At 36.4% G+C, this 15,941-nt stretch overlaps 1 protein-coding gene across 1 annotated transcript; it reads right to left on the bottom strand.

Annotated features, from left to right (window-relative positions):
- Positions 1-1,669: 1,669 nt before the first annotated feature.
- On the bottom strand, positions 1,670-8,990 carry alx3 (ALX homeobox 3). Its single transcript, XM_024293682.2, has 4 exons — positions 5,987-8,990; positions 3,617-3,891; positions 3,402-3,524; positions 1,670-3,269 (listed from the first exon to the last, which is right to left on the bottom strand). Exons 1-4 carry the CDS (start codon positions 6,360-6,362, stop codon positions 2,922-2,924), a joined length of 1,122 nt encoding a protein of 373 aa, XP_024149450.1. The 5' UTR covers positions 6,363-8,990; the 3' UTR covers positions 1,670-2,921.
- Between the last annotated feature and the right edge of the window lie 6,951 nt (positions 8,991-15,941).

The raw sequence follows: 15,941 nt of genomic DNA, 5'->3' as shown, positions 1-15,941 counted from the left end.
GATCACGTGGTCAGAAATCCTCCGGCTCTTTTCTAAATGACGTCGTTCCTGGTTAGGATTACGGTTATGGTTAGGGTTAGAAAAGCAAATTGTTCGTTTGTGGGGCTGTCTGTGATGCTCACGCCTCCACCAGGGGACGTGTCAAATGTGGAAAACAGACTTTAACACGTTTAGGACCGCGCGTATTATATGCACGCAAAAACCGGTTTTGGCGTATATTATACACAGTTTTTCCCAAATCGTGGCATATGTACGCATTTTACTGAGACTGGGCTGTTTTTACAGACTAGCTGGCAAATAAATTGTTCATCACATCATTAAACTGTGTTCATTTTAACCAGGGAGAACCCGAGAACAATTTTTTTCTGGGCTTTTGAAGTTAATTTGACAATATGTCTGTTTTTGTTTGTTAATTTTTTGTGGGAGCAATTAACCACCGCCAAAAACGTAAATAAAAAATAAATGTATATAATAATTTTAAAACAAACAGCAGCCAAATTTGACTGGGTACTGGATTAAATGAGATATGCTGCAAATCCCAGTCATTTAAATACATCAGCTTTCTATTGTATTTCTTGTTTGCTATTTTCTATGGACTTTTTCAATGGATGAAATCACAGGTGCTTTGTCCATCTCTATATACTGTCAATGGTTCTAACAATCCATATTGTAACAAAATGGCGACTGAATTGCCTTATTTTCTTTAGAAACAGAAGTAAGCCATTTTCCATGGGTGACATCATACTCACTCAGTCCAGTTCTCATATACAATCAATAGCTGTATCATATTTTGAGAGTTTCTTTATTTTATTTATTTTTCCTGTGCAAAATGTGCATCTTAAACACTCAAATGTGAATAAAAAGTCTATAAACTTTCAAAAATAATTAGATAACGACATGTTTACTGTACTGAGACCTTAAGCTGACCTATTCCTGTTTTATTAAGTGAAGACATATTAAAGCTGATGGAACAATAATAATGTTGACAAGAGGTTGATTAAAACTTATAGCTTTCCAGGTCATGGGTATCCTATTATGGTTTCATAGTTAGTGCTATCTTGTAAGGTTTGATCATTTTTTTCATATAAGCATAAAGACTTAAATAAGACACAAAAACCAAACACAAACCCATTATCTGCTATTTCTCCAGCTTCACTAAAGATGACAATCTCTTGAGTCCGATATCCATCCTGACAGGTCTTCTTATCTCCACCTCCTAATCTGGGACTTAATCAGGAGAGGCTGCAGTAAAGGCTGCTGTGTCCCAGGGCCTTGCTGGAATTTGAAGCTGTGGGTGTGGAAAGTGTTTCTGATGGGTTTGGGCATTTTTCTATTGGAACCATATGTCTGAGAGAGCGAATGTCAGCGTATCCGTTCCAACTGTGGTCATCATAGTGAAGCAACGAAAGAGAATTGAGAATATTCCCATTAAACCCATGTACACCCCTTGGGGGCCTTTGTTCACTAGTGAACCTACTTTTTATAATTCCCAAAACCGACGCAGATTGACATGTTTGCACGCCGGACATGGGATATGTCATGTAGTCCTTGAAACAGACGTAAGTGCACATTGCTATTTGATCATTTTTTAACAATGACCTAAAATGTTTCAAGGCATTTGAAACAGAGACATATTTGACATTGTGACATTTCAATTCAATCCACAAAACTTTACAGAGCTTTTTTGAAACGTTTTAATCAGGTTTTAGTTGGACCAACAAGATGTGCACAAAATCCTAAACCTTTATCAGACATGATTCACTGGTGAGGTGGGCTTTGTTACCACAGAAATACACGAGATGTAAAAGTCTGAGAACAAGGAACAATAATTAAGATTCTGTGCTTCAATTGTGGTAAGGTCTCAAACGGTTTTTTCATCTATTGGTCACATTTAACACTAAATGTGGTATTGGAGGGCTTAGTGAGAAACCAAGTTGCAAATCATCATTAAGTATACAGATATCCAGCACAAAGTCTATGTTCTTAAAATCATGTTTTATTTATTTATTTGTTTTTTTTTAACAAATGAAAATTAATTCTGTCCCAGTTTGTTTTGTTATCTAATCTTTAAAATATATATATTTGATAAAAGAAAATAGTCCCTCAAAGACCCAATCCAATGACAGTTGTGCCTTTGACATACTCTTGTTGCATTTTTGTCACGATGGAGAACATATATAAAAGAAAATTCAGATTTCGGAGTATTTCTTTATTCAAATTGTAGTGAAACAGAAGCAGATGAAAAAACGCAGTTTCAAAAAGGTAAAGTTGTTACGTACGATAACAATTGGAAGTTTGCAAGCTCACTGTTCCATCCTGATATGTCCACTTCCAGACGACTAGATCCATCGTCATCGTCCGAGCTGGCATCTGACTCAAAACCATACGACTGGGTAGCACAAAGGGATCATGGGAAATGAGAGCAGGCTTACTTCCAAGTTATAACTTAGAGACATATTTCTGTTGAACTTCTGCTGTTCAGAAGAAATTATGACCATGAAAACACCACAAGTTTTTTTTTATTTTTTGCTAAAAACAACATAATCATGATTAAAAGACCACTGGGAACGGCACTCGGATCAAAACGCAATCCAAGTGGGACTTTAACGAGATGGTGGCATGGACAGTTTTACTGCTAAAATTATTATAGCACAACACAGTATAGTGAGCAATATAATTTTGTTTGTACGTGTTTAAATAGGAAAGTTTTTTTTCCAGTTTTGTAGCATCAAATTGAAACCAGTTTTTAGTATGTTGAGTTTGGAACAAAAAGCTCAAGTTGGTCTTTCGGGTTGTAAGTTTATAAAGTCTTCAACTGGAGGAAACACAAGTCTTTTTCTGAGAAAAGTGTGTGCATCTCAAACTGTGTGTGGGTTAAGAGTGTTTGGCTCAGTCAGTGCACACAGCTGGTACTGTGGTGGTCATGTGGGCCAGGACAGCAGGCTCCCTGGATCTTTGGCTTTCATCCGGAGCGCCACCAAGCTCGTGGGTTTGTAGTCGGCCTCCGGTCCCTCTATGGGAGGGGGCCCAAGGCCGCTGGGGAAGCTGTGAAGGGAGTAGAGACTGTTGATGCTGGGATGGTGGGGTGGGTGGTGATGGGGTGCGTGGGTAGGGGAGGTGGGCATGCCCATGAAGCTCTGCAGGTTGCTGTGGTGGTGGGAATATGGGCTCATGCAGGAGGAGGGCATGGAGTCAGCTCCGAGGACACATGCAGCTCCGGATCCACCACCTCCACCTGCAGCTGCTCCTGGCCACAGGTTGCTCTGCATCTGGAGGAAGACACGATGGAAATTGAATACTTGGATGCATAAAAACATATTTAGATTCTGCAACTGAAATAATCTCTCAGGTCAATGATCTGTAAAAATGTCATAGCGCCTTATAGATCTGCAGTTGCCAACCTGGTATGCATCATGCCGAGGGAGAAGGGAAATATCATATGCTGCAAAGTGGTTGCGGACTTCCTGTATCTTCCCATAGCGTTCCCGTTTTCTCCATTTGGCTCTGCGATTTTGGAACCAAACCTTTAAAATAAGTGGTAAAAAGAGGACAAATTGTTCATTTCATGTATGGTAAAACCCCAAACAAAGAAAGCCAAACAGCTCCAATGAACTACCTGAACCCGAGCCTCCGTGAGTTCTGTCCGCAGAGCCAGCTGCTCTCGGGCATACACATCGGGGTAGTGTGTCTTCTGGAACACCTTCTCTAGCTCCTCCAGCTGAAAGGTGCTGAAGGTGGTGCGGTTGCGGCGCTTCTTGTTTTTCCCGGATAAGTCAATGGAGTCAGCGATGGAGTCTCCTTGTAAACTGCTGCCCGGTTCTTTCAGTTTCCCACAGCAGTCTGCGCCGACTCCGGGGAAGCCCATGCTTTTCAGAGCTCCCTTCTCTCTGACTGAAGCACACAGAGGAAGGTAGAGGAAACACATCCATTAAAAAAAGAAAAAATGATAACAATAACTGTATGTATATTTTTTTTTAAGTATGATTCATTTAACAATTTTTAGTGGCAGCCAGAAATGTTTGAACAGATTTCCTTTTCTTTTGATTTTTTTTAGAAACTGTCTTGAGGATATTATTTAAGTTTTATTAAACTCTCTTTGGATCTACATGTCTCCGCAGCAACCTATAGATTTAAGTTGTGGGAAATACATTTTTTTTAAATGTATAAATGATTCTAACTTGAAAATCTACATTTTTTTTTTTGTTTTTTTAATCACAGTAAATACTGAAAATGTCTCACTTTTACTGTCTGTCAAATAAAGTAATCAGTATTGCAAATAACAAAATGATAAAGTAAAAAGGATTTTTTTAATCTAAGAAATGTGAGACTACATAACGATAGTGTAGCATTTGCTGAGAATACACAACACAAAAGTAATATTTGTACTATAATTAATCAGATAAGCATGTTTTAGCAGTGAAAACTGCGGTCAAATTCCCAGTTCTAAATGCCTAAGCAACATTTTTAACAGCCCGTCTTTAGGGTCTCACAATTCTGAAATACTGTTATTTCGTCTCTCATAGAGTTTCAAAGATAACTTAAATTAAACGGCATCTCTTTGGCAGATCGCTGGAAAGCATTATTCTTTGAATTGCCTTTGAAAAAAAGAAGCTTCTGCTGACAAAGTCTTATTTTTATCTTATGCATCTGCAGTGACTCCCCATCGCTGAGGGGTCCTCTTGGATTAATAGTGGAACCAGCGGAGGGGCTTTCACTCCCAACACAATTTCGTGCAATTTCTATCAGTGATTCAGTCATGCAGTCATTCTGAAAACAACATCGGTTGTTATTAGCGGCTTTGCATTTGTTCTAAAAAAAATAAATAAATAAATTTAAAAAAGAGGCACGCAAAAAGTTTTTTTTAATGTTGGTATTTTTTTAAGCATATTAAAATTATAATGATATTTACAATAATAATAATAATAATAATAATAATAGAGTTTTTCATGTTGGATCAGTTTTATTAATCTTTTTTTAATTATGTTTTTTTCTCTGTGTACAAAATAGTAACTACATATTAAAATCGACAAAAAAAATCAAAACTCACTTGTTTTCTCTAAGGCTTTGTTCATCCATTGCTTTACTTTGTAAAAAGAAAGCATCTTTTTTATTCAAAATAAAAAATAAATAAATACTCCACTCCTAAAATAAAATCAAACAAAAGTGTTTTGCCATTTTAATTTATAAAAATTGCTTAAACATTAAGTTTTCAACTTTTGATTTAAAGAAAAAAAATGTTATTTTATAAAAAAAGGCACAAAAACAACAACAAAAAACAAACTGAAATAAAATTTGTGATATTATTTTATAAGTGCAAATTTTAAAATATTCTGTTTTCAAATTGAGGGAGCATTTACACACATGAATAGTTCTTCTTATTTGCACTTAAAAAACAGATTAAACTGCTGTTGCAATATTTAAGGAAAAAATTCAATTTGAGTTAATTCAATATAGTCAAACAAAGAAAGCAAAAACAAACAATTAGAGTCCATATCAATAAATATTCCCTCACCATAATGGAAACATCTAAGAAAGAGCAGAAACCTGTTTACATATATCAGGTCATTGTTTCTATTTAAATTTCAATAAAATAGCAAAATTAAAATCCTTAAAGGATTTAAACTTAAACTTAAATGACATTGAGGGAAATATTGGAAATTGGTGGATTATAAAGTAACCGGGACCCACATAAACTTTAACTTTAAACACCGCAAGTGTACTGACATTTTTAATATTATTATTCTTTCCAATATTAGTGTGGGGGAGGAGGGTAAATATACTTTATGCTATTTCAATTATTATTTAATTATTATTATTACATTTGTCTCCCTTTAGCCTATATTTTTTCTCTTCACTCTGTTTTCCCAAAACATCCATCTTTTTCATTGACTAAAATTATTTTTACGTCATAAATAAAATAGAATCAACACAAAGTGGATGTAAAGGGTGTTGTTGTTTTTTAATAAAATGTCTGTCCTGCACTCACCGTCGCCGCCGTTCTCATAAAACGCCGCTTTGCTGCTGATCGTCGCTGCTTTGTGATCCTGGCTTAAACCGTCCAAGAACTTGCTGTGTTTGGGCGGAGAACAGGACGGGTTCGCCGCGGCAGAACCGTGCGTAAAGTTCACAGCAGACTCTCCAAACCTGCTCATGGCCGCGGCGTACAGATCCCCGCGCAGGCTGAGGCGGTGAGGCAGCAGAGGAGGAGGAGGAAGGTGCGAGTGCGGAGGTTTCTGGAGTTCATCGCAGGGCAGAAACGAACCCGAACCTCCTCCTCCGGCGGCGGGATCCAGTCCGGGAGAGTTGGTCTGCGTCGTCCTGCTGCTCTGCGGAGGGAACGGCACACAGCTGTCCGCGTCCATGTCACCAGCAGCGGTCAGTCCAGCCACGCAGCAGCGACTGGTTCCTGTCACCGAGGGCGCGTGAGTGAGGCGTATTTTTTCTGTCTTCTGTGTTCATGATAAGTGGGAGGGATTTAATATGTCAGAAACAAAGACCCGTGAAACGACGAGTGTGTGTGTAGGTGTGTGTGTTGAGTGAGACTTATTGCGTTGGTGCAGATTTAAATTCAATCAAGCGCGGTTTCTGTCACTACAATTAACCATTTAATTCATATTTTATGAGTTTTCATGGAATACAAAATCCACAAGGACAAACTCCTTGTAAAACACCAAAAAGCCTTAATTTATACAAATTAACTTATTTTAAAGTGCGTTTTAAATTAGTTTTCTAATCCTAAACTTGTGCGTAATTTGATTAGCCAATAACTATACTGATTTTACGCAGCCAGTCATTATCAAGCCAGAGCCTCTTCTTCTGTTTGTGGGACGGATGCTGGGAGATTTATGTGATCATTTTTGTTTATTCCACTATTTTACATTTAAAAAAAGTTCGCTCACTTTTCTTATTTTTTTTATTTTATTTTTGGAAAGCGGTTTCAGCACATTGTCGGTCAGAGGAATCAACTCACTCCATCTGTGGGGACAGGAGAGCTTCAGAACAGGTCAGCGAGCACTTTCATTTATTTATTTTTGTTTATTTTTCAAATATTAGAATATGAATGCTAATTGTTTGGTGTTTTTCATAGTCTACTGTTTTATCCTATATGATAAATAGTACTTTGTTAAGTTCCTTATTGTAATTATTGACTGTAGGCTTTTATATTTTCTGTTAAATAACAAAGAATTACCTCGTGCAAGATTTAGTTTGTCATTCCACAATTAAACCCGCCTCACAGAGAAGAATAAAAGTTACAAGAAATGAAACAAACTGATACACAATTCTTACTATTTTCAACGAAATTATTGGATTCATCGTGTTGGGAATGTTTTGGGGATACTTTTTGGAGCAAAGCTTTTTCGGGTTTGATTTTAACCAAATTTCTGTTTTTTTTTCACCTAAATTTTAATAACCAAGAAAAAAAAAGTTAGTCAATTTTTAACCTTGGAGTTGGGTTAAAATCAATCGGTTTCTTCTTTTTTTAAACTGAGATTTTAGTGTGCACAAATAATAAATCTGTATTTTCTCAAACGACAATACGCAGTTATTCAAAGGAAGAAATAAAAGAAAAAAATTAAACATCATAGCAATAAAAAATGTTAGAGGTCTTATTCAGACCGCGTCGGCTGCCTATTTAAAAGATATACAATAAAATGTAAAAAAAACAACATTTTTTTGCGTAACTCTAAACAGATAATGAAACTTTGCGGAAAAAAATATACATTCAAACAATAGTAATAATTCAGTTTTGATTAAAAAAACGGGGAAAAAATCCTTAAAAAAACGTCAAAACAGCCTTTTTGTTACATTATATTTACTCTAACTTTTCGATAAAGTTTAATTCCGAGCGCTTAGGATATTTTGACATTTATTTATTTATTGGATAAAAGTATTGGATGTAATGTTTTTCTTTTTTTTTTTTAAGTCGATTATCTTCCGCAAAAAAAGAAAGCGCTGATTCCTTAATTTGGCTGCATGTATTCCAGCTGAATTAGGAGAAGGAGCTCTGACGCACGCCTGCCTGCCTGCAGTCTTATCTGGGATCTAGACATCCGAACTCAGCGCGCGCGCTCTCACTGCGTTCAGATACGTTTGTTCTCGGGGCATCTTACCTTCTCTCCGGATACCCGACGCCGCGCCATCCACGGTCCGGATGATGGACAAGTGTATAAACACCAGGTCCATTTGGCTGCAGAGGCTTTGTAAGCCCCATTTCATTCCGCTTTTGCGCACAGTGCTTGTGACACATTCAACTCAGAAACTTTACAACCAGATACTTTGCAAAGATATAATTTTTTGCAAAATTCGTTATGTTATGGTCAAAATGAGGAGTCAGAACAAAAAAAAAAGTTAAGAGAACCACTTTAGTAAAACTGTTAGGACATAACATGTGACCAAAATATTCTTTAATTTAAAAGTCATTATCATTTAAATATCAGAAAAGCCCAGAATTCCATCAGATGCATTTAGGCCAAACTTGTTACTTAAATCTCTTTAAGGCAGCAGGTCACTTTTGAATTTACAAACCAGCTGAGTAAATGGACCCCAGATATGTGAGAAGAGGAAGAATGTGTGATCTCTGAGGTGCCCATGGTAACAGTGTTAAAGCATGAAATGTACATGTCAGGGGACTCTAGCAGATAAATCACAGTATGGGTCGCCATCTTCAAGATCTTCACATTCGGCTGGTTTGATAAAAAGCGCTGCCAGCTCAGCTCTTTCAGCCACAAACTCCTGTCCCGTAAGAGTGTCCTGGGCATGACCTTGCACAGGAAATCACTTCAGCCTGTTAGGAGTTCCAACCCCCCCTTACCAGCAGCAGCAGATCTGGGCACAGAAAGTACGGATTAAAGGTGACCTCGCACTCTCACTGTGACCGTGCAACCCTTAGGCTAAAGAATCACTTCCACCTCGACCTCCTTACATCCTCTTTGTCTGCATTGCTCCAACCTGTGACACCTCGCTTCCTCTCACTACAGGTTCATCTCGTACTTCCATCATACAACTTTAATATACAAAGCAAGTGTTTTAAAATTACAGTGAAGTGAGATATAAAAACGACTTCACAGACCAGCTTCCATGATGGGAATATCGATACCAAGGTATAAAAAATCAATACCCACTATTGCCAATATTGAGGATTATTTTTCTCAAACAGAGAAGCTCCAACGATTGTTCTGCCTCTTCTGGAGGACGTTTCAGTTTGGCCACTAGGTGGCGATTGCACTATATCATTGCACCTTATTCCAGGAGAAAGTGAGCGAAAAATGATGTTTTAGACCATAAATGGTTACTTTAAAAATATTTACTCAAAAGACTTTAGAAAATTCCTCCCTGTGAGTAAATAAAGATGCACATTTAGTCAGCAATGTATGTTTAGGTGTTAGCATTAGCCATCCTATGGGAAATCCCATTGTACATTAGCATCAAGCTATAGTGGACTTTGAGTTAATCGTTAGATCACATGTCAAAGTCAAGGCCTCCACATCATTTTACTTTATTGTTATTAATGGTATGATGTTATCTTGCGCTTATTTCTAACTTGTACTATTTTAACAAAATGTATTTTTATAGTGAGTAAATATTAAAAGTTATTTGGGGTTTAAGTTGATTTATTTTGAAATAATATTCCTGCTTGTTTTTATTCCTATTAATGTTAAAAAGTTAAGTTTTTACAGTTTTAAAAATTAAGTTTTAGTATAATTAACAAATGTTTATCCTGTTTGACTCGGGACCTTAGGTGTGTTTGGATTTTGGCCCCCATGTGTCAGTGAGTTTGACACCCGTGCGTTAGATCAATCTCTACCTTTTTGGATCGATATTGATCTATTACATATAGATCGATTCTGATTGATCGAATCAACTCAGCCCTAGAAAGAGCTGATTTATTTTGAACCTTAAACTTTAAAGTTGTTACCTGCCAGTATTTGATTTTGGAATAATAAATAATCTGGATCAGACAATAAAAGATGACCAGTAATTGGCATTGGTAACTGATATAGAATATTTCATGCATAAAGTTATCGGTGTTGCATCAAGTGTGGTATCCCCCATCACTACTCCATAAACGACCACAAAAAAGTCATTCAGTGTTCTGGCTGTCGCTGCCTTGGGCCTTTTCCTTTCCTTTCCTGTACGGGTGGCGACTCAACCTGAGGTTTGCATTAGAAAAGGAGAAGGATAGCTAATTTAATTACTCGCCAATGAATGCACAGAGATGATCCCATATGCAAGGGCCGGGGCTCCTCTCAGTGGCCTCCCTCACATCCTCCAGTCTGTGTCCAGAAGTTCCAGCTGAAACTGTGATTGACAGCTGCCGACCTCGGGGTCGCCAGGCTGGAAGAGGTGCATTCTGGGACTCTGGAGGGGGGTTGTTTGGGGGTTTTAAAGGGAGATGGGAAGTGGCGATTCTGTCCTCTCTGTGACCTTATGTGAAGTTGTCTGAAACTCAATGACGGCTGGAGCCACAAACACGGATCTGGACACAGGAAGAACAGCTCTCTTTGTCAGATGTTTGCAAAGACGAATATTTTCATGAAACCACATAATATTCATCTTTCTGCTGGGAACAAAAGTCACAATAGGCTGCTCAATCCTTCCTCCACAGATCAGCAAACTCAATGTTTGACAGTTTGAGAAAGCCAGAAGCAAAAAGATCCGGAAAGTTGTTGTTTCTGATCATAAAAGATTAGCTGCTCCATTTATTTTTTTGACCTTGCTCTTGAATATCAATGTAAGTGGAAAACCGAACTGAATCGCCAACACTTGCAAACTCCACACCTGTAAGATAACAACGACAGGTAATTTTCCTGCCAATAGAAAACTGTAAACACGAGCTGTCTTAAACAAAGCCAATGCAGCACGCCGAACTCTGATGATAACTTAATTTCAAATAGAAACAAGCGGAAGGAGCAATACAAGCACAAGCTTAAGTTCTGACTTTGCTGCCTAGTTAAAGCATTAACCTCTCCTCCTATGGTTAAAAGGATGAAATAAGCTGCTAACTCAGCACAGTAGCTTAGAAATAGAAACACAGCAGGGATATTAAAGTTCAGTCTCCCTTAATAAAGAGTTCTCTGCTGTGAGGAGCCTAACGAGGGACAGACTGCTGCAGCCGGGCTGTTCACAGTCGGTAAACAAAATAACCATGTGAGAGCGGCAGCACGACCCCAGCAGAGAAGAAGAACGGAGGAGCTTTGAAGGCTCAAAAAAACAATAAGGAAGTTATTATTATTATTATCATCAATTGTATTAACACAATATGATTGGGTTCTTTTACTTACATTGGCAAATAAACAATTAAGCATTAAATAAAAATGAAATAATGAACTTTATCAATGCTTATGCTTATAAGGCTTTTCAGCATTTATTGCTTTAAAGGTGATATTTGTTCACGTTTAACAATAAGGTTTCAACTATTAGTTTATAGTTGTTAAATAAGGTTAATAAATGCTTATGAAGTTTTTTAGCGTGTATTAAGGGTTAGGTTCTGCTAAAACTGTAACCTAAAACCTTACATATTTATTGCATTCTGATGGAAAAAAACGAGAATAGTTAATAACTACTTCAGACATTATTAACGGTTTGACAAGCATATTAACTAGCATGTAGTTATTGCATACATCATGCTAAGCAATTCCATAATACAGCTTTTATTAACGTTTTGTAATGCATTAAGTATGGTTGAATAAAAAAAAACATTTAATTGCTAACCAATGAGTTAAGTAATACACTTAGTAATAGAAAGTTATGCATAAAAGGAGTTATTAACACTTCATTTAATAGTTAATTAATGCTTAATTATGCAATAACTAATGTAAGTAAAGGGGCCAATATTGTAAAGTGTGAATATTAATATTAATATTATTATTATTATTAGTAGTAGTGAAGTGATAGCAGTGATAAATGATCTTTATAATGTAATCAATATTATTAATATTAACATAAATCATGTTATAGTGCTACTAGTAAGTTTAATAAGTAGTAGTTGTAGTAGTAGTAGTGAAATGATAGTAGTGATCAATGATCTTAATACTCTTATAATTAATATTATTTAAGTACTAATATTATCATAATTCATGTTATAGTGCTACTGGTAAGTATAATAAGTAGTAGTTGTAGTAGTGGAGGTGGTGCTAGTATAAAAATGTTAGTAGTTGTAGTTTGTTTCTCCATGGGCCTTTTCAAACAGTAATCTATAAAACAATCATTCTGGGTAATCTCTAACACGTCCAGATAATCTAACAGGGATCGATCAACAGAGAAGGATTCCTGAAGGTCTGACCTACACTTCTGTGGGAGATTTGAGGGTCTAACGTTCATCTTAAGAATATTATCAATAATGAAATTAGTTAAAAAGTAGTCCTGGGCGGATGAATCCAAAATATTGATTGTATCAATCTCAAGTTGTTATCGGTATTGGATCGATACCGGCCACCAGATATGAATATTTTTTTTTTTTTTTACTTTTCCGTGTCAGTAAAAAGGACACCGCTGAGTGGCTGCCTCACCACTCTCTCCAGTCCTGGAAGAGAAAGAGAAAGAGCTCACAGGTGGCAGGGATCGCTCTGTTTCCACTCTATTTAAATTGTGAGTCGTTTCTGACAAGTTACTTTTCACCTGTTTTTATTGTTCCATTTAAAGGCTTAGAAGTATTAAATTATTTATATTTCTACCAGTTGCATTCTTTTTGTTAAACATTTTGATTTATTTTTGTATCATAGTTACTTAATTCTTTTGGTTTAACTGTTTTGCATTCACTTATCATTCACTTATTTACTTTTTTATTTAATTTCAAGATTATTATTTTAAGAAAGTATTTCCCATTTCATTACAAACATTTTCCTAATTCTAGTTTTATGTTTATCAAGTGATTTAAAAAGGGAAACTTACAAAAAAAAAACTTTCACAGCGATTAAAAACAATTGAGATTTTGAGGTTCATGTCATGTCCACCGCATTGACGAAAAATATTGATAGTGGAATCGATAACGGCGATATTGATCAGGATCGGATCGGTTAAAAAAAATGTAAAAAAACGGAATAAACAATGTTTTTTTGGATTTAGTAATCAAATTTGTCTGGATTTACTTAAAAGGGCAGATCATCTTCCATGCACCACAGCTTCCTTTATGTTGCTTTTGAGGAAAAATCTAAAATGTGTTTTTGTTTTATCTCTGGAGAGCTGGGAGATGTCCACATCAGATCTGGATGAAAATATGCAGTCAGGGTGTAGTCTATACATCATCAAACTGATATTTTTAAATAGTAACATTAGCAAAAATGTAAATTTTGTTTTCTCAAAATGTTAAGTTGGATGGATCTGAGCATCTAGAGCCGGCTCACCCACTAGATCTGTAGACGGGGTGACTGTGTGGAGCCCCACAGATGTAAAAACGTTGGACAAACCGTTCTCTCTGTTAAAGGCTGTAACATCTAGAACATTGTACCTTTCACCTCAAGAGTGTTCAACCTTTACAGTAATACATTTAAGAAGCTACTTTAAATTTGGCTTAAATCCAAATAAGAATGTAACAGGATATGTCAAACAACTGCATCAACCTAATTACTGTATGTCAGTGTTGGATATCACATTTTGAGTGACTGTTTAAATGGTTTCCCTATATTAATTTATTAATTTACATTTTTTTTATTAACTGTAGAGATTACTCTAGTTCAAACACCAAACTTTAACACAATTTTGTATTACTGCCATTTTTATTTTTGATGTCATGTGTTTTTGGTGATTGTCGTTGCCAAAGCTAGCTAGCTAGCTAGCTAGCTAGATAGATGCTCTTCTATTATACGTCTGAGCGTGGAGTATTGCATTAAATATTGGTAAAACCATCCCAGTGATTCCTTTAGAAGCGTTTCTTCTATCTTTTGGATGCCAAAGCCTCCAGGCTCGGTTCACTCCTTTGTTCTCGTCCAATCAGACACAGCTGTACAAGCTGAGCTGCACACAGATAGCCGGGGTCAAGCTCCAAGCGGATGCTCAGTCTCATCATGCTACCGGTGCCTTGAGGGCCTGGGTACAGAGCACGACCCTCAAAACAGCCACCCAGACTCAGGCCGTAACACCACTTCAAGCTGCACAAGCTGGTGGAAGGCCCTCACCCATCAGTTGATTTAAACTTTTATGTTATGTCGCAAATAATGCAAATTTCCCCATTGTTTTTGCAGAAAGTATAATGTGATAGATGATACTTTCTTCTTGAAATTTAAATGATAGGAAAAAAAGGTTGTTTTTGGAGGAATTTGGCAACACGTAAAAAAAAAAAAAAAAAAATGAAAAGAAGCGAAATACATCAGAGTACGAGTCACAACTGCTGAGGAAGAGCAGACAAGCATGGCGAATTAGGCTGAGTGCAGCTCCACCAATAAAGAACATTTGAGATTTCTGCCTGTTTAGAAAGTGAAAAAGCAAATGACCTTGGGGGCTAAAGTGGCTGGATAGAAAATAAACTGTTTGGAATTACTGTGCACATTGAGGAATAGAAAGCAGCTGCAAAAATCTCAACTTACTCACTTGATTTCTCAGTGAAAGCTTTCAGCAGGCACATCACACTACCCTCCAACGTGCAGCTCAAAAGCTGCAGCTGTAATGTCTTCAGCATGTTCTCAGTATTTTTTTAAAACAGATGAAGTGTGCTGCTGGTGTTTTAAGTTCAACTAAAATGAACTTTTCCTCTTACAGTACGTTTCAGTTAGGGAGTCCTGCAAAAAAATGTTGCTGGACAACTAGCGCCATTAGAACAAATCAGCTAAATTTACGAGGATCGAGACAGGGGTAGGCGCGCTCTCCAAGACGAGGCACACAAGAGTCTGCAGCAAGTTTTTAGAAAATCTAATTTATGTCCACTTCACTGCAGCAGGAGTTGCACTTCCGACCAGAGGATTTTGTTTCCAAACAACACGGCGAAGGGTGAATATGAGGACTTTTTATTATTATTGTGCCTCAATTCTAAAACAGTGGATTTTTATAGAGAAGCATATTAGAGGATTACTTTTTCTTGTAATTCACTTGTCTTATCCTATATGATTTTAACTTAGTTTATATGTGAAATTGAGTTTTTCACATTCAATAACTAAAGTTGGGAGGCTCTGTCTTATGCAGTTTCATTGATTTAAAAACTCACTTATCATGAATTGGTAGATTTATTTATGTTTATCATAAAACTCATCTAGTTTTGCTGCAACAACTTGCATATCTAGTAACATGTTTCTACCTGATTTGGAGCAACTTTGTTTCTCATAGATTACGAGTCCTGTCCTCGGGGAGTTCACGAGCGCTTTCTCAGATGGTGGAAAATAGAGCCAAAGGGCAGCATGTACAAAGTGTAGTGGGATTAATTAAAAAATTTATATAAATTAAAATTAAAACATAACAAAAAAAACAACAACTCTGCAGAAAAAAAATGTACCATAATCCACTGAATATTCATAATACTAAATAAATAAAAAATAAAAATACTTTTTGTGTGATTTCACTACACAAATGTCTTGAATTCATTGTTATTGCTAATTTTATAATACAATTAACGAGATGAGGACATGTTTACACTTGAATTTATTTTCAACTCTGAAAAGAAAACAATTTTTGTTTAGTTTTTGCTTTTACTCAGATGTTACATTTAAGTAATTTTAGAGCCAAAGTGGTTTGTTGCATATTTTTGACAACAGTTAAAAACTTTATATGTATTTATTTTCATTTTGGCAAAAAGGTAAAACTATAAATATATATGTTCCTCTGCCCACAGAAAGAAAGTAGCATTTTTTTTAAGAATTCTGGGTGAATAGATATTATTTTTATTATTTTGCAAGTCAGACAGACTGTTGACATTCACTGAATCAATTTCACATGCTTTGAGTATCAACACTGACCTTATCGACCATCAGATCAACGGTTCGCTCTTTACTCACTCCACCCTCCTCATCATATTT

Source organism: Oryzias melastigma, linkage group LG7 (assembly GCF_002922805.2).
Source record: "Oryzias melastigma strain HK-1 linkage group LG7, ASM292280v2, whole genome shotgun sequence".
Classification (NCBI taxonomy): Eukaryota; Metazoa; Chordata; class Actinopteri; order Beloniformes; family Adrianichthyidae; genus Oryzias; species Oryzias melastigma.
This window is presented reverse-complemented; position numbering and strand designations above follow the sequence as displayed.